The 25,672-nt window shown below is 47.4% G+C and overlaps 1 protein-coding gene across 4 annotated transcripts; it reads right to left on the reverse strand.

The window, feature by feature from the left end:
• Positions 1–655: 655 nt before the first annotated feature.
• Tmem39b (transmembrane protein 39B) lies at positions 656–25,047 on the reverse strand. 4 transcript variants are annotated; one of them, XM_036179774.1, is made up of 10 exons: positions 24,917–25,047; positions 21,382–21,508; positions 20,671–20,890; positions 20,200–20,282; positions 20,001–20,084; positions 19,598–19,752; positions 9,212–9,548; positions 6,833–7,020; positions 2,568–2,688; positions 656–1,108 (listed from the first exon to the last, which is right to left on the reverse strand). In XM_036179774.1, the coding sequence occupies exons 4-10, from the start codon at positions 20,203–20,205 to the stop codon at positions 866–868; spliced, it is 1,134 nt and encodes a 377-aa protein (XP_036035667.1). In that variant the 5' UTR covers positions 20,206–20,282; positions 20,671–20,890; positions 21,382–21,508; positions 24,917–25,047; the 3' UTR covers positions 656–865. The 4 variants fall into 4 exon arrangements, with proteins under 4 accessions (XP_036035667.1, XP_036035665.1, XP_036035664.1 ...); XM_036179772.1 differs by lacking the exon at positions 20,200–20,282 and having other exon boundaries at positions 24,917–25,041; XM_036179771.1 differs by lacking the exon at positions 20,200–20,282 and having other exon boundaries at positions 667–1,108; positions 9,212–9,551; positions 24,917–25,036.
• Between the last annotated feature and the right edge of the window lie 625 nt (positions 25,048–25,672).

Raw genomic sequence — 25,672 nt, forward strand, 5'->3', positions numbered from 1 at the left:
GCAAACATCTGGTGGCTCCCAAACCAACTGTAAGTCCAATCTCAGGGAGTTCAATGCCCTCCTCTAAGCCCCAAGAGCACTAGGCACATGTGTGGAGCATAGACTACATATAAGCAAAGCATTCAAGTACATAAAAAAAAAAATCTAAAAATAAGTAAAAATTACATTTATTTGGTGTGTGTAGAGACTAGAGGACAACTAACTGAGTCAGTTTTCTCCTTCCACTCTAGTGGCTCCAGGGTTGTCAGGGTTGCTACAAAGTGCCTTGACTCTCTGATCCACCTTACCAGCATTCCCTCCCCACCGTGAAGCAGTGTCCTGGCTTGGCACCTGGCACAGGGCAGGGTTGTAGTGACTACATGCTCGGAGAATCAAGACACAATCTACTAGGACAACAGTGTCGCCACCTTTCAGGGGACTTTTATACCATTTCACAGCCGTGTTACCTTGGGAGGGACAGCACACATCCCCCAGGTTGTCAAAATGTGGGTGACAAGGTACCTGGACCCGACTGGCCTTCTGTTAGCAGCAGCAATCACAGTTCCACAGCCTTTGGGACCACAGAAGCCACATGAGGAGCTACCCAACTTAGAGGCCCACACCTCTGACTTTGCCTGATGGGTAGGAACCAGAGAAAGAACCACAGGACACAGGCTTGTTGGGAGTATAAAAATAAGACTTTTTTCTTCTTATCACATCAATTATCAAAGAAAGAAACATTACGTAACAAAAATACAAAGCTCTGGTGGATTTTTTTGGGTTTTTCGTGTTTTCTTGCCCCACCTCCCCAACCCAACCCCAACAGCCCTTGGCCAGAAGGCCCTTGGGTGAAGCCTGGATGCTGTCTTGAGGATCACCCCGAAGCTCAGGAGAACCGGTGGTCCAGGTCTCTCTGGGGACTGGCTGAGTATGAGTAGGCTTTGCCCAAAACCAGGCGGTCCCGGAGCAGCTTGAAGAAGGCATAGTAGTTACTGAAGAGGATGAGGGCCAGTGAGATGGTCTGGTGCCACTTCTCCGAGGACATTAAGGAGTACAACTGGTAGACAATGACAGCGCCCTCCAGCAGCAAGAGGATGTTAAGGATCCTCAGGGGGTTGCTGAAAAAGAACTACCCAGGGGAGGGTAGGAGAGGCCAGAGGGCATGCTCCAGAAACCTGCTTCTTGGATGAGGAATTCTTGGCGCATAGTAAAGGGGACAAGATCTTGGGGCTCCATGTGTACTTGGGTAGGGGAAGACTGTAAGGTGGGGGGGGGGGACTCTGCCACCTCATCTGTCTTTGCCTATAGTGTTCTGCTGCTTCCATATAAGTTGTTGAAGATACTTCTGGAAATCCTTTTCTGAGAGGTCTTGCATGCTATTTCAAACTCTGGTCCCAAATCAACTTTTTATTTATTTGTTACCAGACTGGCCTTGAATTCACAGATATCAGCCTTCCTCAGCCTCCTGAGTACTGGGATTAAAAATAAGAACCACTATACCCCACTCAACTTTTTTTAATGTCAAGCTCTGCAGTATTGTCGGGACTGAACAAATCAGAATTCTGCCCCCCCACCCCATTTTTTCAGTGCTAGGGATGGAACCCAGGCTTTATATATGCCACAGACTTTTGCTCAGCACATCTTGTGTCAGCATGGACAGCCTGAGTATGTACTGCAGCACCTACTGCTTCCTCTGGAGCATTTCTACCTAGACTGCAAGTGGAGGGTCACACGAATACCTCTCAGTCTTACAAGGTGTCTTAAAGGAAAACAGAATGTAGAACTCAAGAAAAAAAATTTTCCACTAAGCTCAAGAGCACCAATGTCAAGGGATCTCAATCTGCAAGGAAAAGTACCTCCAACAGAGGGTGTGGGAACTGAAGGGCCCAGGATGCTGGGCTCAGGCCTGGGCAGTGTGGCTAGGAGCAAGACTCTTTTCTCTGAGAAATAAAGACAACTGCCCAGATTAACAATATCCCAAACTGTGACCCTTAGTGTCCTGGCTCCATAGGGTCCCCCAGCTCTAGCTGAGGTTACTAGAAGTAAGAGGATTCTAGCTCCTTCAAACAGAATAGTGCCATGAAGTCTGTTGGAAAAGGGGATTGGAGGCCAGCAGCCTTGCTGAGTCAGGGCAAGCAAGCCATTTCCCCATGCTGACTGGGGCCATTTGCACGAGTTCCCAAGTTTCTTAATAAGGCACTCTTGAATAAGTTAAGAATGCATGGAACACAGCACAGAATCATCGGGATTATTTCCAGTGCTAAGACCTCTCCATCTCGTCTGTCAGTGTCTGTCTGTCTCTCTCTCTCTCCTCTCTCTCTCAGAGCTAAGTTTAAAGCATGAGCCACCAGGACCTGCAGAATCCTTTCTTTCCTTGTATCATCACCTCTCCCTCTATCCAATGCTCTGAGAGATCAGCAAGCAAGCAAGGGGACTGCAGAGATGCTCATCTGTGTGGACGTCCTCGGACTGCATGTGTGCACTGGGTTTGGGATACAGTGAGGACAGCCATCATCATCCTGCTAAGTCCACCCACTCCCTGCCTTGAGGATCAGGCCCCGTCCTCCTACCCAGAAAAGAACACTCACGTGGAACCGGAAGTGGGAGACATCGGAGGGGATGGCCACGTTGTAGTGGCCCACTGCTTTGTAGACATTCTTGCTGTGCTTCACCAGCACACCCTGTGGCCACATGCACTCTTCAGTCCACCTGGAGGCAAGTCCAAGAGTACATTTTGTCCATGAAAATGGGTCCTAGAGGGTCGGGCACAGGTGGTCACTAGGGCTCTACTTCATTTCTACCACTCTGATACTGTGACTCCTTTTCTGGGGTTCAGCTGCCTCCTCTATAAAATGGGGAAATGACCATAAGCAATTTACTACAGAGACATCTAGGGGTGAGGGATTATGAAGGAAAACCTTTTCCCTTTCCATTTGCCTCATTGTAACCTCCTGTGGGTCCATCACAGCTACCTGGGTGGAGCAGGGACGAATGTGACTGCTCTGTTTACAAATGTGCTGAAGGCTCTGCAGTATCCTATGGACTTGACAAGGGTTCTTGAGATCCTATGCAGCATCCCTCGACTTCCACGGCACTGCTCACATCCCTGCATAAGTCACTCCCTCCAAACAGACGATCTTCCGGATGCCTTGTCCTGAAGGGCTCTGTCTTATCTTTGAAAACCTAAGATCCCCAGAAAGCCTTTCTCCAACTCTTTACAAAACTGAGTATCTTTTACTGTCCTCGAAGCTCCTGCCGCTGACTGGTCCACATTTCCCAGTGTTTGCCATCTATTTGTTTCCCAGTCTGCATCATTCCTTTAGCAAGTAGACAGCATCTACTTCAGGCCTGTGTCCCCAGAGCAGGCCACAAAAGCTGGCACTGAGAAGCCAAACAAGAGCAGGGCATTTCCTTCCAATGTCCTCTGAGACTCCAAGGACCTCAATGGTCCTGGGCCCGAAACAGAACTACAGCTATCGGCAGCTCTCCTGTAAACTAGATTCTTGCCTCACTGATTCATTCACTTAAAAACACATGGCCACACGATGTAACACTGAGAGAAAGAAGCTGGACACAGGAGTGACTACTTGGTGGTGGCGCACACCTTTAATCCCACCACCTGGGAGGCAGAGGCAGGTGGATCACTGAGTTCAAGGCCAGCCTGGTCTACAGAGTACCAAGACAGCCAGGGCTACAAGAGAGAAACCCTGTCTTGAAAAATCAAAAACCAAATCAAACCAAACCAAACCAAAAAACCCAACCAAACAGGAGTGTCTACTTATGACTTTATTTATACAAAGTTCTAAAAGAGGCAAACTAAATTTTATGTACAATTTATTTAAGGTTCTAGAACAGGAAAATCTAACCTATGGTGAGAAAAAGATACAGGTGTGTGTGTGTGTGTGTGTGTGTGTGTGTGTGTGTGTGTGTAGTAGTTTACTGGGAAGAACCATGAAGATATTTTCTATGGAGCTAGAAATGTTCTAGGCCTTGATGAAGGTAGGTTACATGAATGTTCATGCCTTTGTCAAAACAAAAAGAGTTGGGCATGGTGGCATACCCCTTTAATCACAACACTCTGGAGGCAGAGGCAGGCGGATCTCTGTGAGTTCAAGGCCATTCTGGTCTATATAGTGAGTTCCAGGACAGCCAGGGCAATACAGAGAAACCTTGTCTCAAAAAACCAAAACCAAAACCAACCAAACAAACAAAAAGTCACATTCAAGATCTGTAGAATTTGTAGTTTGTATAGTATATTTCACTCTATCTAAATTTTACCTTTAAAAAAAATATAGGCCAGGAGGTGGTGCACACCTTTAATCTCAGCACTTGGAGGCAGAGACAGGGGGATCTCTGTGAGTTCGAGGCCAGCCTGGTCTACACATTGAGTTCCAGGACAACTGGAGTTGTTACACAGAGAAATCCTGTCTCAAGAAAAAAAAAAGAAGAAAAGAAAAGAAAAAGAAGCCAGGTGGTGGCGCATGCCTTTAATCCCAGCACTCTCAAGGCAGAGGTAGTCGGATCTCTGTGAGTTCGAGGACAGCCCGGGCTACAGAGTAAGTTCCAGGACAGGCTCCAAAGCTACACAGAGACCCTGTCTTGAAAAACAAACAAACAAACAAAGGAAAAAAAAAAAAAGAAATGAAAAGAAAAAGAAAAAGAAAAAAAAGACAGGGCTCGAGCAATGATGCCTTGTTGATGCCAGTTAGGAGTACTGGTTGCTCTCGCAGAGGACCTAGATTAAATTCCCACCATCTACATGGTGGCTCACAACCATCTGTAATTCCAGTTCCAGGGAATCCGACATCCTCTTCTGACCTCTGTGGTCATCAGGTGTAAAGGCAAAACACTCATATCCATAAATTAAAATAAATCACCCTAAACAACTGAAAAAACAAAACCCCATAAAACCTATCCAGGCACTGTGATGGGAGAGAGGAGATAGGTGCATGCTTGCAACATGGGTAAGAGCCATGTTTCTAGAGGCTCTCAGCCTGGAATGAGCAGCAGGAGACAAAGGAAGAGGAAGTAGCAAGTGAAGGCAGTGTGGTGTGGGGCACTGAAAAAAAAGAATGGTCCTTTACAGATGAGGCACCTGGATCGGCTGGGTAGTCAGGAAATAAGGGAGCACAGAAAGAACATTCCAAGCAAAAGATACACCAGGGGAATGTGGATGTGGAAGTGCATAAAGCATATGAGAGGTTTGGTCTGGCTAGAGGCAAGGTGTGTGTTAGGACGTAGGAAAGGAAACAGTGTGCTCATCAGCCGGCCAATCAGCCTGGAAGCTGTGCAAAGGGTCTTGGCCTTAGTCCATCCCCTGGGTGAGATACAGACAGGCAGCATGCTTTCTTTCTTTCTTCTTCCTTTGGTTTTTCAAGACAAGAGTTTCTCTGTGTAGCACTGGCTGTCCTGGTAGACCAGGCTGGCCTCAAACTCAGTCTTACCTGCCTCTGCCTCCCAGGTACTAGGACTAAAGGTGTTCGACACCATACTCAGCCTCTTAAGACCATTTGTAGGGTGGTTTTTTTATTTATCTATTTATCTATCTGTCTGTCTACCTATCTATCTATTTGGTTTCTCGAAACAGGGTTTCTCTGTGTAGTCCTGGCTGTCCTGTAATTGGCTCTGTAGACCAGGCTGCCCTTGAACTCACAGAGATCGGCCTGCCTCTGCCTCCCAAGTGCTAGATTAAAGGCGTGAGCTGCATCTTCTCTTTCTATTCTCCAGCATAGGAGGTTAAGCCAAGCCCTCTTGTGGTGAATTCAGTACAGTCTCTTCTCTCGGAAAAGGGCCCTGATTGACAGGAGCACTACTACAAGGGCACCTGGCCTCGGAGCTCTCTATTTTGATTCCACTCTAGCTGGCCTCCCTCTACAAAAGTTGTCCTGACGGCCTCCTCTTGGCTGGCTTCAGACTCAGATATGAGAACCTTCAATGAGAAATGATTAGCATAATCAGGACAGGGTCTCGGCTGAAGGGCTGCGCAAGTATTAGGCACCAGTGAAGGACGAGGAGGCTGAAGGACGGTTAGTTAGCTCATCACCCCAGGGCTCCTGCACTGGGAGACGCTCACTTCTGCTCTGGGAACAGCTGGGCCTTTTTCTCCCTTGTCTTAACTAATTTTGATGTGACTATCTAACCCCATCAGTCTGTGAATTTGTTAAAGATTTCATCTGTTGCCGGGCAGCGGTGGCACGTGCCTTTAATCCCAGCACTTGGGAGGTAGAGCCAGGCAGATCTCTGTGAGATCGAGGCCAGCCTGGTCTACAGAGTGAGATCCAGGATAGGCACCAAAACTACATGGAGAAACCCTGTCTCGAAATACAAAAAACAAAAATACAAAAAAAGATTTCATCTGTTGTCTCCTCTGTGGCTCTCCTCCTGCATAGGGTTTACCACCAGCTAACAGAGAACTGCATCTTGTTCTGATGGAGGTTTTGAAAAGAACACACAACTCCCTTCAGCTTATAGGTCAAAGAGCAAGCTCCTCTGCCTGATAGAGCCCCAGGCCTGGGAAGGCGTTCGTGTTCGTGTGTGAAAGAGTACTGGAGGAGCAGGCCATGTAACGGTTGAGAGAGCAAGTGAGCAGGAGTGAAGGATGACTGACTGCATGCGCGGTAAGTCAGTGAGTGGGTAAATGAGAGAGTGAATGAGAAGGTCAGTGGGTCCATGTCCAGCACACCTGCAAGCTCCCCAAGAACAAAGAACAGGTCTATCTAGAGCCCCACTATACTCTGGACACAAGTCCTAATGTGTAAGACAATAATGTACAGTTAACAAGGAGATGGCAAGTGACTCCACAGCCTGACCAGGGGACTGGGGTTGTTGAGCAGAGTAGGGTGGGGCAACTCACGGGTGCTGCAGCACGTTGGAGCAAAGGGCTGGGTCCACCTTTTGCCAGCAGCCCAGATGGGCAGCAGCTTTGTGCAGCAGGTCACAGTAGCTAGCAGGAAGCAGGTGCTGCATGAGGATCACAGAGGTGCTGATGGACACCAGCAGGAAGAGCTCGCAGGACCAACGCTTGTCATAGTAGTGCGTATTCTGGGGAGAGCAGGAGGTGGGTCAGTCTCAGGATATCCATAATGGCCTCATTCCCACTCCCTTCCCCGAGCATACCGAGAAGCCAGGGCAGTACGGTAGAGATTCCAGGATGACTGAAACCAACAATTACATACCTCGGGAGGGCAGCTGAACTCCTACATCCACCAATTTCCTACGATGGAATATTGCTCCACTGCCACATACTTGGGGTCAGAGCACGCTCGGGGATCCAGAGTGGAACAATCTTGGCTCTGCTGCACATTAACTATAACTCTGGCTTCTGGCAAATAATTGAACTCGTCTATACTTTCCTTTCCTCACTAGTCAGATGAGGCCTAGGGGAACCACTACTAACCCAGGCATTAGGGATTTTATACATATCAAAGTTCTCTGCAGACAGAGTCCTCTAAACACCCAATTGAAAAAAAATATTTCATTTGAGGCCAGAGATGTGTCTCAATAGTTAAGAGCACTGGCTGCTGTTCTTCCAGAGGACCTGGGTTCAATTCCCAGACCCACATGGTGACTCACAACCATCTCTAACTCCAGTTCCAGGGAATCTAATACCCTTTTCTGGCCTCTAATGGCACCAGGCACACAAGTGGTGCCTAGACCTATAAAATAAAAAAAAAATCTTATGTGATGCATATATGTCTGTGTACCACGTGCACACACAGTATCTAAAGAGACCAGCTTTAAACTTCCTTTATATATATATATTTGGTTTGGTTTCTCCAGACAAGATTTCTCTGTATAGCCCTGCCTGTCCTAGAACTAGCTGTATAGACCAGGCTGGCCTTGAACTCACAGAGATCTGCCTGCCTCTGCCTCCCAAGTGCTGGGATTAAAGGTGTGAAACCACCACCACCACCACCTGGCTTCAACCTCCAATCTTTAAAGTTTATCCTGTGGCCAGAGAGCTGGTTCAGAAGATACAGGCACCTGCTTCCAGAACCGACAACCTGAGTTCAATCTCCAGGAGCCAGATTGTAGAAGGGGAGAAGCAACTCCCACAAGCTATCCATTGATTTACACACACACACACACACACACACACACACACACACACACACACACACACACGGGGGTGGTGGGGGTGGGGGAGACGGACGACACAAAGTACATCCTGGAGCAAGGGTGCAAGTCCTTTACAGCTGAGGAGGTACATTCCCAGAAGAGGCTGAATAAAGAACTTTTAAGGTCACTGAGATTTGATGACTCCTAGTTTCTTTTCTTTCCAGGTTTATTTCTTTTATGTGTAGAGTACTCTGCCAGCATGTAAATACATATACCACATGCAGCAGTATCTGCAGAGGCCAGAAGAGACTGGCAGAACGCCTGGAACTGAAGTTACAATTGTAAGGCACCTCGGGGCGGCGGTGGCTCACATGTTTAATCCAGCACTCTGGAGGCAGAGGCAGGATGATCTCTGTGAGTTCGAGGCCAGCCTAGTATACAGATGAGGTCCAGGACAGCCATGGCTGTTACATAGAGAGATCCTGCCTCAAAAAACAAACAAACAAAAGAATTGAATCCTAGTCCTCTGCAGGAGAATCCTGTGCTCTTAACTGCTGAGCCATCTCTCCTGCCCAATCTCCTGGTTTCTTTATTCAATGGCAAAACAGGACACTCACGGACCTGTGCCAAGGCAGCCACTGACTTATGAAGACTGTTCCATTGATCACGAGTTCTTGGACAGGTGACTGCCTTTCAAGGAACCTTGTTCTTTGTTTTCCAGATCTCCAGAGGAGAAATCCAACCACAACTGGCAGAGCTGAGGCTGGGGAGATGACTCAGTTGGTAAAGTGCTTGGTGCACAAGCAAGAGAACCAGAGCTCGGGTCCTCAGAACCTATGGGAAAGCTGGGAATGTACAGTGGTTCGGCAGCCGTACATCAGCACTGGAGAAACTAGACAGGAAGACCTCTGGGTCCGGCTAAATCAGCAAGCTAGCTCCAGATTCAACAACAGACTGTCTCAAGAAATCAGGTGGAGAGCAACTCAGAAAGACACCCAGACATAATCTCTGGCTTCCACCTATATGTACACACACACAACCATACTCTCCCATGAGTACACACACACTCCTAGAAAACAAACAAATAATAAAAACCCAGAAGAGTTACTTATGTAAACAGGAGGGCAGGGGGTTGGAGGGAGGGCAGGAAGCCACTTTATGTTGAGCTATGTACCTTGACAAACCAAACAGGTACAAAGGCCACATAATAGGCACTCAGCATGGAACTGACAAGCACTTCCTTCATGCGCCAATTGAAGTCCATTTTGAGGAACTCTACTTCGTTGCGAATGAGGCTGGGTGACAAGCAGCAGGCATGAGTGGGCATGGCTTCTGGGCCATACAGCTGTCTTGTGTGCTGCTTCCAAGTCTCCCGAAGTGTCAGCAAGTAGTCCCGACTCCTTGCCAGGCCACTGACTGCCTCTCGGGGCCCCATGGAAGCCACATGGCTGAAGAGGTTTGTCTTGCGAAGATCATAGTTCAGCTGCAGGAACGGAATGTACATCCCAAACCTGCTGTGGAAGACAGTGGTGAGGCCAGTCTTATCAAAGAGTCAGGATCCCGACCCTTAACCGGGGATGGAAGGGTGGGGGCACATGGGGGGGGGGGGGGGGGACACGGGACGGGACGACTCTGCTTTTCCCTCCTGGACACTCTGAGAGGAAAATTTATTCATTCTCCTATCCCTCCATCTTTCCATCCAAGTCAAAGATTCAAAACATGTCTTAGTATCAAGTACAACCTAGAACTAGCATACAGTAGGAAGCAAGTTCTTTCCTGCATGGTGATAACTAATAATCACCATGGCAACCCACTTACTGAGTACAAGAGTTTCTTTCTCTGTATAGCCCTGGCTGTTCTGGAACTCTCTTTGTAGACCAGGCTGGCCTCAAACTCACAGAGCCTCCCAAATGCTGGGATTAAAGGCGTGCTCCACCAACACCTGGCTCAGGACAAGTATTCTACATGAAATAGAATAAGAGGCATTAGGTGCTATGGTTTCAACCTCTTCTCAAGGAGGCTGTGATTCCTAAGGAAGAAAGAGAGCCAAACTTTAGACCAAATAAACTAAGAAAAACAAAACAGCCAGGCGGTGGTGGTGCACGCCTGTAATCCCAGCACTCGGGAGACAGAGGCAGGCAGATCTTTGTGAGTTCAAGGCCAGCATGGTATACAGAGCAAGACCCAGGACACGCACCAAAACTACACAGAGAAACCCTGTCTCCAAAAAAAAAAAAAAAAAGAAAGAAAAAACAACAACAAAATAACCCACCTCCAAACAATTAAAAGCAAAGATGGGAGCAGGCATGGTGTGCCTTTTTTTTTGGGGGGGGGGGTTCGAGACAGGGTTTCTCTGTGTAGCTTTGCGCCTTTCCTGGAACTCACGCTGTAGTCCAGACTGACCTCGAACTCACAGAGATCTGCCTGCCTCTGCCTCCCAAGTGCTAGGATTAAAGGCATGCACCACCACCACCTGGCTATGGTGTGCCTTTAATCCCAGCACTCGGGAGGCAGAGGCAGGAAGATCTCTATGATCAAGGCCAGCCTGGTCTACAGAGTGAGTTCCAGGACAGCCAGCACCACACTGAGAGATCCTGTCTCAAGAAACAAAAGCAAGGAAACAAAAAGAGCATGAAAGATGGACATGATGGCACGTGCCAGTAATTTCAGAACCTGAGAAGCTGAGGCAGAAAGATCATGGATTCTAGGCTAGCCTGCAAACAAACAAAATATAACACAACGCCACAAAACAGATCTAGGTTGCACAACTGGGCACATATATAAGAGAATGCTCTTTACTTTGCAGAGGAGAAGGTACAACAACAAACATTAACATGTGTCTATTGTGCCAGGTGCTGAAATGGACCCTTGAACAGGACACATATGTCCCCTATGCAGCACCCAAGCAGGGACAGGAAGAATTAGTTAAGGGTCTTTAGAGTGTGTGGCTGGGACTATGAGGACAAACTACTCAGGACCCATAACCTGAAGGAGCACAACAATCTGCAGACTGAACTAGCCACAGGCTGAAACACTTTCCGAGACAGGGTCTTCCTATGGAACCCAGGCTTGGCCCCATCTGTAACTTTCTATGCAGACTAGGCAATTTTCCAGCTTAAGATCCTCCCGCCTCTGCCTCCTAAGTGCTCAGATTATAGGCATGTGCTACTAAGCTGGAAGAACTATTACATTTTTGCTGATGTGTACTATATACATAAGCCTATAATGGTTGTTAGCTGTTTCTGTATTGAACATACATACATAGTTTTCACCCTTGGCATCTTTAAATAATAGTTATCAACTTTATTGGAGTTAGTGACTTTTTTGTTTTGTTTTTGTTTTTTGAGACAGGGTTTCTCTGTAGCTTTGGAGGCTGTCCTGGAACTCGCTTTGTAGACCAGGCTGGCCTCGAACTCACGGAGATCCGCCTGCCTCTGCCTCCCGAGTGCTGGGATTACAGGCGTGTGCCACCACCGTGGCCGTGACTTTTTACATAGCATTTACATTGTATCAGGTATTAAAGGCAATCCCGATAAGGAGGTATGCAGGAAGATGTATGCTATGACAGACAGGGCTTGAGCATCAGATTTTGATTTCAGTAGGATGTCCTGGACATGACCCTACAGGGGTGACAAGGGGTACTATATTAGAGAAGTGGGCAAGGGAGAGGGACAGCTCAGTGAGTAAAGGTACTTGTCACCAAGACTGACAACCTGACTTCAATGCCTGCAACCCACGTGGTAGAGGAATACCAAATCCTATAAATGTCATAATCTCCACATGTGCACCATGGAATGCATACACATACACTCACACAAATAAGCACGATTTAAAAAAAATTTTTTTAAGATCCAGGTGTGGTGGCGCATGCCTTTAATCCTAGCACTTGGAGAGGCAGAAGCAGGGATATCTATGAGTTCAAAGCCAGACTGATCTACAAAGTAAGTTCCAGGACAGCTAGGGCTATACAGAGAAATCCTATCTTGAAAAACTACACACACACACACACACACACACACACACACACACACACACACGAATAATCAGAAATCAATAAAGAAGCAATCAGAGATAAAAAACAAACAAACAAAAAAACATGATTTTTAGAGAAGGGAGATCTCAAACTGCTGTAAGACAAATTTTAGGAAATCTCTCTAGGGGCAAATGAGAAGCATGAAGGCAGATATAAAAGGAAAACATGAGAGAAAATATAAGAGAAACAGATGATTAAACCATAAGGTCTGCTATCTAGCAGATACAAGTTCCAGAGAGAACAGAAAAAAGAACAACGGTAACAGAAAGCATCCCAGAGCTGGAGACGCAGAGTACTGACAGATGAATAATGAAAGTCCTCCATCAGACGCTTGGGAAATCTCAAGTCATCAAGACAGACTAGTCCCAAAAGCTCTTAGGAGAAAAGTCATCTCCAGGGGACCTGGACGCAAACTGGCATCAGACGCCTCACAAGCCACACTGCACACCAGAGGCAAAGGAACAAGAGCTTCAAATTCCTGAGGAAATATGAACTTAGAAACCTACACTCAGACAGACCATCAGTCAGGAATAGCGCAGGAGAGCTAGAGCAACAGCTCAGTGGGTATGAGTGCTTACTGCTTTTGCAGAGGACCAGGTTCAGTTCCCAGCACCCACATGGCAGCTCACAACCACCTGTCCATACAGTCCCAGGAGATCCAAGGCCCTCTTCTGACCTCTGCAGAGTCCTGCACACATAAATTCATAGGCTCAAACACAGACATATAAATAAATGGAGGAAAAAAACAAAACAAAACAAAAAAGACTTTAAAAAAAGGAGTAACGATAGAATGAAGACATTTTGGACAGGCAAGGACATAAAATGCAGACACTCCCAGTCACTGCTAGGGCAATGACCTGATAATTCATTTGACAAGATAAGGGAGAAATAAGGTATGGGCTCCAAGAGAGCACACAATTCAGGAGGGGGGCAGCAAGAAAAGTCCCAGGCTGAGCTATCCAGCAAGCCTACAGAGCAGTCACTCCGTTCTGGAGCAGAAGGATGCGGGTCCTACGGTACGACTTGTCTGGTGGAGGAGGGAATGGACTCCAGGTACCAGGGAGCATGCTTGAGGGTCTGGATAAATAAAAGGATATGATGACCAGCCATCTTTTGTCAACAAGAAAAAAGGCAACTACAAACTTCATTTAAGGATGTTATTATTTAAATCTGAAGCATGAGCTTAAGAAAGGGACAGAACTCAAGAGAAACCCCTGACCCTGACACTTTTCATGAGGCCCAAGGCCATGACTCCCAGAGTCAGGAAAAGAAGGGAGTTGTGTCCCCTGGAGCTGGAGTTACATTTTCAGCCACATACATGGGTGCTGGGAACCCAACTCCTGTTCTCAAAAAGAGGAATATGTGCTATGAACCACTGGGTCATTTCTCTGGCCCCAAAGGGTTCCCAATATTCTGATTCAAAACACTATTGTTGATGGACTAAAAGACATTGTTTTGCAGGTCTTAACATGGAAATCATGGTTTTGCACATGCTAGACATGAGTTGTGCCACAGGGGCTGGAGAGATAGCTCATTGGTTAAGAGCACTAACTGCTCTTGCAGAGGACCAGGGTTCAATTCCCAGCATCATATGGCAGCTCACAACTGTCTGTAACTCTGATTCCAGGGGATCCAACACACACAGCAAAACACCAATGCACACATTAAATAAAAAAAAAAAAAAGTTGTACCACAGAGCAAAATATATTTATCAGTGACAAAGATAGCTAACTGGAGGGGGGAAGCTATCAAACAGTGGGAACAGTGGAGAAGTGGGGAGATGGTAGGGGAGCGACATCTACCTAGCACTATAGGGAATCAGAGTGCATGTGCTGGCATGCTGTGTGTGGTGTTGATCCCCTATCCAGGGGACATAAGGAACCAGAAACAGTGATTACTCCTTGGAAGGAAAACAAGATGGCTGGGAACAGCAGCAGGGGTGGACTTTTGCTTTTACATCTTTTGACTTAAAAAAAAAATATTTACTTTTATTTTATGAGTCTTCTACCTATGTGTTACATCTCTGTACCATCGCATGCAGTGCCTGAGGATGCCAGAAGGGGGCGTTTGGATCCTCTGCAACTGAAGCCGAGTCGTCAGGCATCATGTGAGTGCTGAGAATGGAACCCAGGGCCTCTGGAAGAGCAGCCAGAGCTCTTAATTGGCTACATAGGGAGATCCTATCTCAATCCCCCACCCCTAAAAACCCAAACATTAAAACAAACAACAACAACAAAAAACCAAGCCAGGCGGTGGTTGCACACACCTTTATTCTCGGCACTCAGGAGGCAGAGGCAAGTAGATTTCTGTGAATTTGAGACCAGTCTGGTCTACAGAGTGGGTTCCAGGACAGCCAGGGCTACACAGAGAAACCCTGTCTCCAAAAACAAACAAACAAACAAACAAACAAACAAACAAAAAACCCAACTTTAATTATATGAACGCATTAGCTAATTATAAAATTACTAAATAAAAGTTTTAAGTAATAATCAAAAGTATAGATATAATAATATATGTAGTAAGACATGGAAGAACATGCCTTTAGTCCCATCAGAGAAGCAGAGGCAGGTGGAGCATTTTGAGTTTGATGCTAGCTTGGGATACACAATGAGTTCTGAGCTAGCTAGGGTTATACTGTGAGACTCTACCTCAAATAAATAAATAAAGCATAAAACTAAAAAATACATAAAAGATATTTTGTTTTTGTTTTTGTTTTTTGAGACAGGGTCTTCCTAAGTAACCCTGGCTGTCCCAGAACTCCCTCTGTAGCCCAGGCTGGCAATGAACTCACAGAGATCTGCCTGCCTCTGCCTCCTGAGTGCTGGGATTAAAAGTGTGCACCACCATTGCCTGGCCTTTTTTTTTTAATTATTTACTTTTATTTTTTCTGCATTGGTGTTTTGCCTGTGAGGGTGTCCAGTGCTCTAGAACTGGAGTTACAGACAGTTGTGAGCTGCCATGTGAGTGAATGCTAGGAATTTGTTTTTTTGTTTGTTTTGTTTTGTTTTTGTTTCTTTGAGACAGGGTTTCTCTGTGTAGCTTTGCACCTTTCCTGGAACTCGCTTTGGAGACCGGGTTGGCCTCCAACTCACAGAGGCCTGTCTCTGTCTCTTGAGTGCTGGGATTAAAGGCATGCGCCACCACCGCCCGGCTAGTGCTAGGAATTTGAACCTGGGTCCTTGGGAAGAACAGTCAGTGCTCTTAAATGCTGAGCCATCTCTCCAGCCCACACCCCCACTTTTTCAGACAAGGTCTCATTATGTTGCTTTGGCTGTCCTTGAACTATGTAGATAAGGCTGGCCTCAAACTCACAGAGATCTGCTTGTCTCCCAAGTGCTGGGATTAAAGGCCTGTATCACTATACCTAGCTTTTTTTTTTTGCAGTGAGGGAGTGGAACACACACACACACACAGTGTCATGTAGCCCAAGCCAACCTCAACTCTGCTATGTAGCTGGTAAAAACCTTGAATTCTCAACTCTCCTGCCTCCTGAGCAGAGGGATTATAGGAATGTGCCATGACTCCCAGCTAAGAGACTTGTTTTGCCAGGTTGAGGTAGTGCAGACCTTTAGCATCAACATTATGGAGGCAGAGGCAGATGGAGCTCTGTGAGTTCAAGGCCAGCCTGGTTTACAGAGTGAGCTCCAGGACAGCCAGAGCTCCGAAGTGAAACCCTGTCTTATTTTATAGCGTGGCAACTAGAAGCCTGGATGGTGGGGTTGGAGGTTGTAGTATCTTTTTATTATATTAACTTATTTACTAGAAGTAGGGGATGAGCGGGGAGGGAGGCATGCCATACATAGCATACCTGTGCAAGCCAGAGGACAACCTGAAGGAGTTGGTGCTCTCCTTACCGAATGTGGATCACTGAGCATCTCATTGGCCCAGTTTGATAAAATGTGTAACAAATACGGAGAAAATGCTCTTTGTGCAGTGGTTCTAACCACTAGGACTCTGTTGTGCAATAATACTGAGGGTGCTCAGAAATGTGGGTACTTGTTACAAGGAAAGGACGGATTCTCAAACTGTGATTGCAGACAAAGTACACTGTGAAAATGCTAGGGCAATACCGAGGTGGCTCAGCACACAAAGCACTGGCCGTTAAGTGTGACCCCCAAGTTTGGTCCCAGGAAGCCACACGGCGGAAGGAGAGAACTAACTCTTGCAACTTATCCTCTGGCAGACACGGGACACTGTGGCACATATACCTCTCCACATGCAAAGACATAGCATCCTTTTTCTTTCTTTCTTTCTTTTTTTTTTCTTTTTTAAGAAACAGGGTCTCTCCTGCCAGGAGGTGGTGGAACACATCTTTAGTCCCAGCACCTAGGAAGCAGAGTCAGAAGAATCTCTGAGTTCCAGGCCAGCCTGGTCTACAGAGTGAGTTCCAGGACAGCTGGGCTACAAGAGAGAAAATACCATCTCAAAAAACCAAAATAAGTAAAAAGAAAGGAGGAAGGAAGAAATGAAACAGGGTTTTACTGTATAGCTGTTACTGGTCTAGTCCTCAATATATAGACCAGGCTGGTCTCAAATTCACAGAAATCCACCTGCCTCTGCCTCTAACATGCTAGGATTAAAGGCGTGCACCTCACATTCAGCTAATAAAATATGACTTAAAAAAAAAAAAAAAGTAAGCTGGGTGGTGGTGGTGGTGGTTGTTGCACACACACACCTTTAATCACAGCCCTTGGGAATAAGAGCCAGGCACATCTCTGAGTTTAAGGCCAGCCTGATCTACAAAGTGAGTTCCAGGACAGTGAGGGCTACACAGAGAAACTCTGTCTGGAAAAAACAAACAAACAAAAGTATATACCATGAAAGGCATAGTATGAGGCTATTCTTGTATTTATTGTCATGAAAAAATACCTAAGTTATATGGTTAAAAAAATCCCAGTATCCACTAAAGGTATTATCTTCATATCCTATAAATTCACCTTCCATAATACATTAACCCCACACAGGAGTGCAGCAAGGAGAGATGAAAAGAAAGGAAAGGAACTAGGCAAAGCTGAACCCACCTGCTTACCAAAACCGTCAGTTATATAACATCACACGGAGTAGGATATGAACATTTTTTTTAAAAGTCTAGCAATGGGCAAGGTGGCACACACTGGTAACCCCAGCACTCAGGAGGTAGAGGTAAGAGCATCAAAAGTTCAAGGTCACCCTCAGCTATACAGTGAGTTGGACGTAGTGTGGACTACATGAAATTCTGTCCAAGCCGGGTGGTGGTGTTGCACGCCTTTAATCCCAGCACTCGGAGGCAGAGCCAGGTGAATCTCTGTGAGTTCGAGGCCAGTCTGGTCTACAGAGCAAGATCCAGGACAGGTACCAAAACTACACAGAAAAACCCTGTCTCGAAAGAACCAAAAAAAAAAAAAAAAAAAAAAAAAAAAAAAGACAGGTGTCAGTCACATAATTAAAATCTAGAAGTAATAGAATGCCTGTCTAGCATACAGCAAGTTCTGGGTCATGGTCCCCAGCACCACATATACAGAGTACAACGGCCAAAACCTGTAATTCAGCACTCCTGAGGTGGAGGGAGGAGGGTTAGCCTCAAGGTTAGCCTTGGCTACATATCAAATTCAAGGCCAGGCTAGGATATTGGGGTCTGGGGTGATAGCTCAGTGGTTAAGAACACTTGTTACTCTTCACAGAGGTCTTGGGTTCAGTTTCTAGCACCTACATGGCAGTTCATTAACTGTCATAACTCCAATGCCAAGGGATCTGACACCATCTTCTTGCCTCCAAAGGCTCTTCATGCACATATGTACATGAAGTCCCAACACTCATACACATAAAGGTTTATATATGTGTATGTATGAATGTATGTATGTATGTATGTAGTTTAGTTTTACTTTGTCCCCCTGAGACAGGGTTTCTCTGTAGAGCACTGGCTATTGTAGAACATTCCTTTACACTGTGTGAAGATATGTCACTGTGATTGGTTTAATAAAAAGCTAAATGGCTAATAGATAGGCAGGAGGTATAGGTGGGACTTCTGGACAGAGAGAGGTCTGGGAAAAAGAAAGGAAGAGTCGCCAGCTGTACACTGAGGAGAGGTAAAAGCCACGAGTCATGTGGCAACACACAGATGAATAAAAATGAGCTAATTTAAGTTATAAGAGCTAATGGAACAAGCCTAAGCTATAGGTTGAGCTTTTATAGTTAATAAGTTTCTGTGTAATTTTTTTTTGTGTGTGAGCTGGCAGCTCTAAGAATAATCTGTCTGTCAAGCTGGGCGGTGGTGGGTGGTGGCGCACACCTTTAATCCCAGCACTGGGGAGGCAGAGGTGGGTGGATCTCTGTGAGTTCAAGGCCAGCCTGGTCTCTAAATCGAGTTCCAGGAAAGGCACAAAGCTACACAGAGAAACCCTGTCTCGAAAAACAAAAAAACAAAAAAGAATAATCTGTCTACACTTGGCTGCCCTGGAACTCGCTCTGTAGACCAGGCTGGCCAGAAGTTACCTGCCTTTGCCTCCCAAGTGTTGGGATTAATGTCATGCATCACCACCACCTGGCTGATATATACCTTTTTTTTTTTTTTTTTTTTTTGTTTTTCCAGACAGAGTTTCTCTGTGTACCTTTGGCACCTTTCCTGGAACTCACTCTGTAGCCCAGGCTGGCCTTGAACTCACAAAGATCTGTCTGCCTCTGCCTCCTGAGTGCTGATAAATACCTTTTAAACTCACAGAAACCCTACTTATAAGCAGGTGTGACAGGGCACCCACACCAGCATGTTCTTAGTCCTGCAGGGTAGGGAAGCAGAGGATCCAACTCTAAAGCTTTTCAAGAGCCAGAACTGGCCCATTCTGAGGAGTCCATGAACCAGAAAGGACAAAGTTAGGAAGTAACTGTTAATACCCAGGAAGCCAGGAGACTGTTTGATTCAGGACTGGAAAAGGGCAGTTCTGGGCTCTTCCCAGCTATCATCTTTCCATCTTGAACAACTGAGTTTCTGGTGGGGCAGGCTAGTGAGCTAAGCAGAGACAGAGACGAACACGCATGTGCATATGCAGACATATATTCACGCAGGCATGTTTCACACACAGACAGAGACATGTAAACAAAGACATGGAGCAGCCTCAAGACATTTCATAAACACTGAGGGGGAGGGGAGAAGTGAAAGGGGAGGAGGAGGGGAGGGATACAGAGAGAACAGGAACTCAAAAAAAGTGAAAAAGAAAAAACAAAAACCACAGAGAAAGGAAAGGAAGCTAGAGAGACAAAGCAGCCCCATCATTCCCATCTGTAAATGTTCCCTTGGGTATTCATGAGCTCTGAATCCCATTCCAACCTCTCAACAGTAGAGATGGAGTAGCTCACACCACTTCAATTTCTTCTGGAAAAAAAAAAAAAAGGCTAACCAGCCTGCTCTCGGGAGACGTCACCAGACGCTGAGAGGACACTGTTGCTGTCTGCCTGTGAGTCTTCCAGGTACAGAGGCCCGATACCCCGGCCCTACAGAGGACAGATTCAAGCGTCTGGTGCTGGGCACCGAGGGCTGAGGTGAGGGGTACTCACGGGTAGCAGAGGAACAGGAGGTTCAGGAAGGAGTAGGTCCTGAAGAGGTGGATGAGGGACCGGCACAGACTCCAGCCTGTAGCCGTGAGAACGGTGAAGCGGGTGAGGAACAGCAGGATGGAGCGAAAGAGGGAGACCTTCCCCCTCTGAGAAGCCTGGGTCGGGTGAGATACGACAGGACAGGCCTTGGATGGAGGTCACAGGAGCTATGCCCAAACCCCACCAAACATGGCCTGAAATCCCACCCAGGGAAAGGTGCACAGCACGCTGGGAAGAGCCCAGTAAGGTCAGTCTTTCTGAGCCCAGTGGACTGGGAGAGCCAATTAATGTTCAAGTCCATCTTGGTAACCCAGGGGAAAAAGGGAGTCCCAAAGTCCCTGGCCAGCCTCTAGGACCCAATCACCTCCTTCACGATGGACCCAATGAAGCGGCGGCCCAGAACAATGGTGGTCACCATCAGCAAGTTGAAGTCGATGAGGTGGAAGTTCTGTGAGGGCAGAGGCCTGGGGGTCAAAAGGGCCCCTTGGCCACACACAGGCTTTTCTTACAGCCATTACCTCCCACTGCCCAGTCCTTTCCACAGAGACTGTCCCCATTCTGACCTTCATTGGCCTCCAGCTGACTCAGGCCAGGAAATTACCTAGAGGAGTAGAACAGGACCCAGAGAAGGGAAGTGGGACAGTCCCTGGGGATAAGAGAGTGGCGTGTGAGCACTTCTGCTCTAACACCCATGTCCCTGAACCTCCTCTTCTGTCCAGAGTTCTTTCCACCCCTGGAACATTCATACATTCCCATGACTCATCTCTCAGACAGGCCTTAGGATCCAGTCTGCGTCAGACTCAACTCTGCTATCCTTTCAGGGCCCAGCATAATCCTAAGTACACTAGAAATAGTTAAGAACCATCAATTCTGTTCCCTCTACGTCCGTCATGTCCAGTATGGAGCCAGGTATATAGTGGGTACATAATGGTGCTTGATAAGCTATGCTAAATTCAAATCAAGCAATACACACACACACACACACACACACACACACACACACACACACACACGGACCCTGATTGAGCACCTACCAGGGAGGTGTGGGAGGGTGGGTGTGAGGGTGGATACCACCAGACTGTCTTATAGATGTTGATGTAGTGCACGAACAGGGCTATGAGCTGGCAGAAGAAGAGCTGGAGCTCAAAGAGAACGCTGGCCTGGACTGGCAGCTCAGGGATCTTGCAGTGTTGCAGAGGCACAACTGTCTGGGTGGCCAGTGGAGGGCTGGAGAGGCCCGTCCCAGAACTGGTCCTGGAGGTGGAAAGGAATAACGTCAGGAGCTACCCTGGGAACCTGACTGGGAAAGCTTCTGGAGCACAGGACTGTGGGTTCCATCAGCTCACAGGGATGGAGTCCTCCTCAGCCTGGTAGGCAAAAGGAGCATCAGAAAAGAGCCTGTCCTCTCCTGACCTTATTCAGGCCCCCACACTTCCCAGGAGGGAGTTATTAGGCTTGCTTTACAAATTAGGAAAAGGAGGTTCATAGGCAAATGGCAACCTGTGCAAGCAAGCCATCAGTCCATCAGGAATAGAACCCAACTGGAACCAAGGGCTGTGGTTTGCTCTACCCAATCTCATGGGATCTCTCCAAGTGAACACCCTCAGAGTTTGCTCTGGTTTGGGGGGCTGCTCAGTCTCCTCTAACTCCAGCTGGCACGTAGGCTAGTACATCCTAACATCCAGCAAGGGACACTGGCATGCACACTGCCACAGGAAGGAATGAGAGACACAGAGGTAGCTTACCTGGTTCGAGAACGGACACTGGTCACAGATGCACTGGAAGTATGGCCTCCCCCAGAGGCCCCTGAAGATCCTGGCTCACAGAGTGGATTTCGGCAGTAAGATGTCCTGTTGGGCCCTCTTCGTCCTCCTGCGAGCATATATCAAGGACGACAGCAATGCTTGGTTAACTGCTCCTTCCTTCCTTCTTTCCTTCCTTCCTTCCTTCCTTCCTTTTCTTCTATTTGTTTTTTTGATTTCTACAAGCCTGGCTTTCCTGGCTGGAACTTGCTATGTTGAAGAGGCTAGCCTTGAGCTTATATATTTCACCTTCTTCTTCAAACCTCACAGGGGCTGACAGAGCAGATCCTGCCTACGACTTTACCACCGTTATCTCTGCCCTGTGTCCCCACCCTGGGCTCTAGCCATCACGACCCTTCTCTCCCCAGCAAGTTCTTCCTTGTATTTACTGTACCTTTGTCTGGTGAGCTCTTCCTGACTGCCCTTTTCTATTTATGTTCTTCTAGTAGAGATTTCCCTTTTTTTTTTTTTTTTAAAGATTTATTTATTTTATTTATTATATATACATTGTTCTGCCTGCATGTGTCCCTGCAGGCCAGAAGAGGGCACCAGATCTCATTACAGATGGTTGTGAGCCACCATGTGGTTGCTGGGAATTAAACTCAGGACCTCTGGAAGAGCAGTCAGTGCTCTTAACCACTGAGCCATCTCCCCAGCCCTGAGATTTCCCATTTTTATTTTACTTGGTATTACCATGTGTGAGAGAGAGTGCACACCACATTGTGCACATAGAGTCAGAAGTAACTTTTGGGAGTTGGCTTCCAGGGATTGAACTCAGGTCAGCAGGTCAGTTCTCTACCAGCTGTACTGGTTACTTTAAAAAACAGGACCTCTCAGCCGGGCAGTGGTGGCACACACCTTTAATCCCAGCACTCGGGAGGCAGAGGCAGGAGGATTCTATTAGTTCGAGGCCAGCCTGGTCTACAGAGTGAGTTCCAGGAAAGGTACAAAGCTACACAGAGAAACCCTGTCTTGAAAAACAAAACAAAAAACAGGACTTCTCACTGGCTGGGGACTCATCAATTAGGTTAGGCTAGCTGGCCAGTGAGCCCCAGGGATCCACTGGTCTCAGTCTCTACAGTGCTAGGATTACAAGCTTATGCCACCAAATTCAACTTTTTTAAATGGTTTCTGGGGATCAAACTCAGCTCCTTGTGCTTGAGTGGCAACTACATTACACATTAGGCTGTCTTCACAATCCTTCTTTTTTTATTCACTTCTTTTTGAAATGCTATGTTTGTAACCCAGGGCTTTTGAACATGCTAAGCACATGCTCTACCACTAAGCTTCACCAGCAGCCTTACTGACATTATTTTGTGCTCACGCATGTGTACCTGTGTGTGTGTGTGTGTGTGTGCATGCACGCACGCATCTGAAGGCCAGAAATTTATGGCCAGTATCTTTTTCATTTTGTTTTGTTTTTGTTGTTGGGTTTTTTGTTATTTGTTTTTTGGTTTTTCAAGACAGGGTTTCTCTGAGTAGCCCTGGCTGTCCTGGAACTCACAGAGATCCCGCCAGCCTCTGCCTCCTGAGTCCTGGGATTACAGGTGCTCACCACCACTGCCCAACCAGTGTCTTTTTTTATTGTGCTCCACTTTGTGCAGCAAGACCGGGTCTCTTGCTGAACTCAGAGCTCATCATTTCATTAACCAGTTTGCCCCAGGAATCCATTTTTGCCTCCCAAGTGCTGAGATTGATTACAGGTGGGGTGCCACACCTGCCCAGCCAGACAGGTGCTGGGGACCCAACTCTGATCCTCAAATTGGCAAGGCGCACTTCATCCTCTGAGCCTTCCCATCCCCTAACCGCCATTATGAAACAGATGCCCTCATTACTCTCTTTTCTTATTTTTAGTTTTCTCCACAGTTCACTCTCCAAAACTATCTTTTTTAAAAAATTTTTTCTAAAATTTATTTTCTGTGTATGAATATTTTGCCTGCATGTATGTATGTGCACACATGTGTGCCTGGTGGGTGCAGAAGTCAGAAGAGGGCTTCAGTTCCCTGGAGCTTGAACTAGGGACAGCTGTGAGTCCCAATGTGGGTGGTAGGAATTGAACCTAGGCCGTCTGCAGGAGTAACAAACACTTGAAACTGCAATCTCTCCAGTACCTCTGAAATTATCTGATTTGTTAACATGTTTACTGTCTCTTCCACTAAAATGGAATGTCAGTAAATTAATTTTTTTTAAGCAACTCACTATGTATGTAGCCCAGGCTGGCCTCAAACTCACAATCCACCTGCCTCAGCCTCCCAAGTGCTAGGATTACAGGCGTGTGCCACCAGACAATGCATGTCTTTGTCGCGGCTGTTTCCAGTTACTCAAGTTCACTGGGGTATATATTGATAAGTGAATAGGACCCCTGAGGTAGTATTTTCAGATGAGTAAACTGAGTTTACAGGATGCAAGACACAGAAGTAGGAGGCTCTGAGTCATGAGCTCCTCAGCTCTGGTATTTTGCTGCATTTCATCTGGATATGAGTCTCCAGAAATTTACAATCTAGTCAGTTTTGAGACAAGCTTTTCCTCCTCCAGGACTTTGAGATCTAACTCAAGGACCCAAGGCCTGAGTCTAACATCACGATGGCCTCTGGGACAGCGCCGTGGTTGTGAATCCAAAACTTAAAAAGATTTTACAAAGCTATATCCCTGAGCTTAGTGGACTAGCCTTAGATGCCAAGCAGCATCCTGCACTTAGCTCCCAAAACCCTTCATCGAAGCTACAACCTGTTCACCTTCCTCATGAAGGCACAGTAGCCTCCATTCATACACTGTGTGCCCAGGCTTTCCAAGCTCGGAGGGTTTTCTGACAGATCTTCAAAACGTGATGTCCAAAGCTCTGACCTCACCAAGCCCCCAGACCGGAAGCTTTGTTCATGCACTGTTATATTTGGCTTGGAAAACCACACACAGCCCAGGAACTCTGCCCACGCCCACTCACTTTTAGAAGCTCTGCACCCACATAACGTCCTCAGCCCAGAACCCAAGACTACACACAAGTGTCACCCCAAAGACCGCGCCCACAAGCCAGTCAAAGCTCTCTAGGACTAGAAGCTTGGCTCAGAATGGGCTCCCTTGGTGGGCTAGGTCTCCCTCCTGCCCCACGGCCCTCAGTGTTTTAAAACCCGTGGAGTCCAGAATGGTCTCTGCCACACCGGCGCCCACAGACCAGAAGCCGCACCCCTAGTTCGCAGCCCCACGCACCAGGGGGCCCTGCCCCCATTTCCAGCCGAGAGGACTGTGTCGTCCCCCCTTTTGTCCCCCCGCGACGGAAGCCCAAGCCCCTCCGGGCCTTCTGTTTGGGAAGCTCCACCCACCACGCAGTGGCCCGCCCCCTCAGCACCGGAGGGGCGGGGTCCCGTCTGCGCCGCGTCCCTTCCCTTCCCCCTCCCGGCGGCTCCGGTCCGCGTGGGGCGACGGTTAGCAGCCCAGCCGCCCCTATCCCGCGGCCCCGGCGAGCCCAGCCAGCTCTGCTCACCCATCTCCTTCCCCCGGCACTCTCCGTTCGCCGCCGCAGCTCCTGCGGGCAATATGTCGGAGCCGACGGCGGCCGGGAGAGGACTAACCGCCGCAGCCCAGGCCGGGGATCCGCCGCGCGCTCCCGCCAGCTGCTCAATTTGCATACTAGGCGGGCTAGGAGCCGGGAACGCGCTTCTTAAAGGGGCCGTCTGATCAAAGGCTGTGCTTGCGCTCTTTGTCTAGCCTTCCCCACGCCTTCCCTGCAACAGCTGATAAAGAGATTCTGGAGGCGCCGACCCACCTCCGGTGTGTCTCCCCATTTCTGTTCAGGCTGGTGGGATACAGCAGAGCGGCCTTCCGCCGCTGCCGAAATCCTACCCTTGAGCAGCACAGTCACCTCAAACTCATCGCGTCCCAAACTGAGCTTTCATTGCTCTCTCGTTTTATTGTACTTTGGTCAACCTCAGTCAAAACCTAGGAGTCACTTCCCTTTTCCTCCAAAACTCTATGTAGTCTTTGACCTAGTCTTGCTAACCCGAACTAAGCATCTTACATTCCTTCCACCGTTCATTTTACCGCCATCACCTTAGTTGAGAGCCTGCGCCTGCCATTTTCAAGCTTTGAAATTACATTCTTGGGTATCAATAATAATCACCTATTAGGTTTTGGGCTTTTTTCAACATTTTAAAATCTGGCGTGCGAGGACTGAGCGCAGTAGTGGAGGTAGGAAAGGAGTCTCTTTTCCTACCACGTAGGTACCCCGAGATCAGCTTGA

The sequence above is a fragment of the Onychomys torridus genome, chromosome 2 (assembly GCF_903995425.1).
Source record: "Onychomys torridus chromosome 2, mOncTor1.1, whole genome shotgun sequence".
In the NCBI taxonomy this organism is placed as follows: Eukaryota; Metazoa; Chordata; class Mammalia; order Rodentia; family Cricetidae; genus Onychomys; species Onychomys torridus.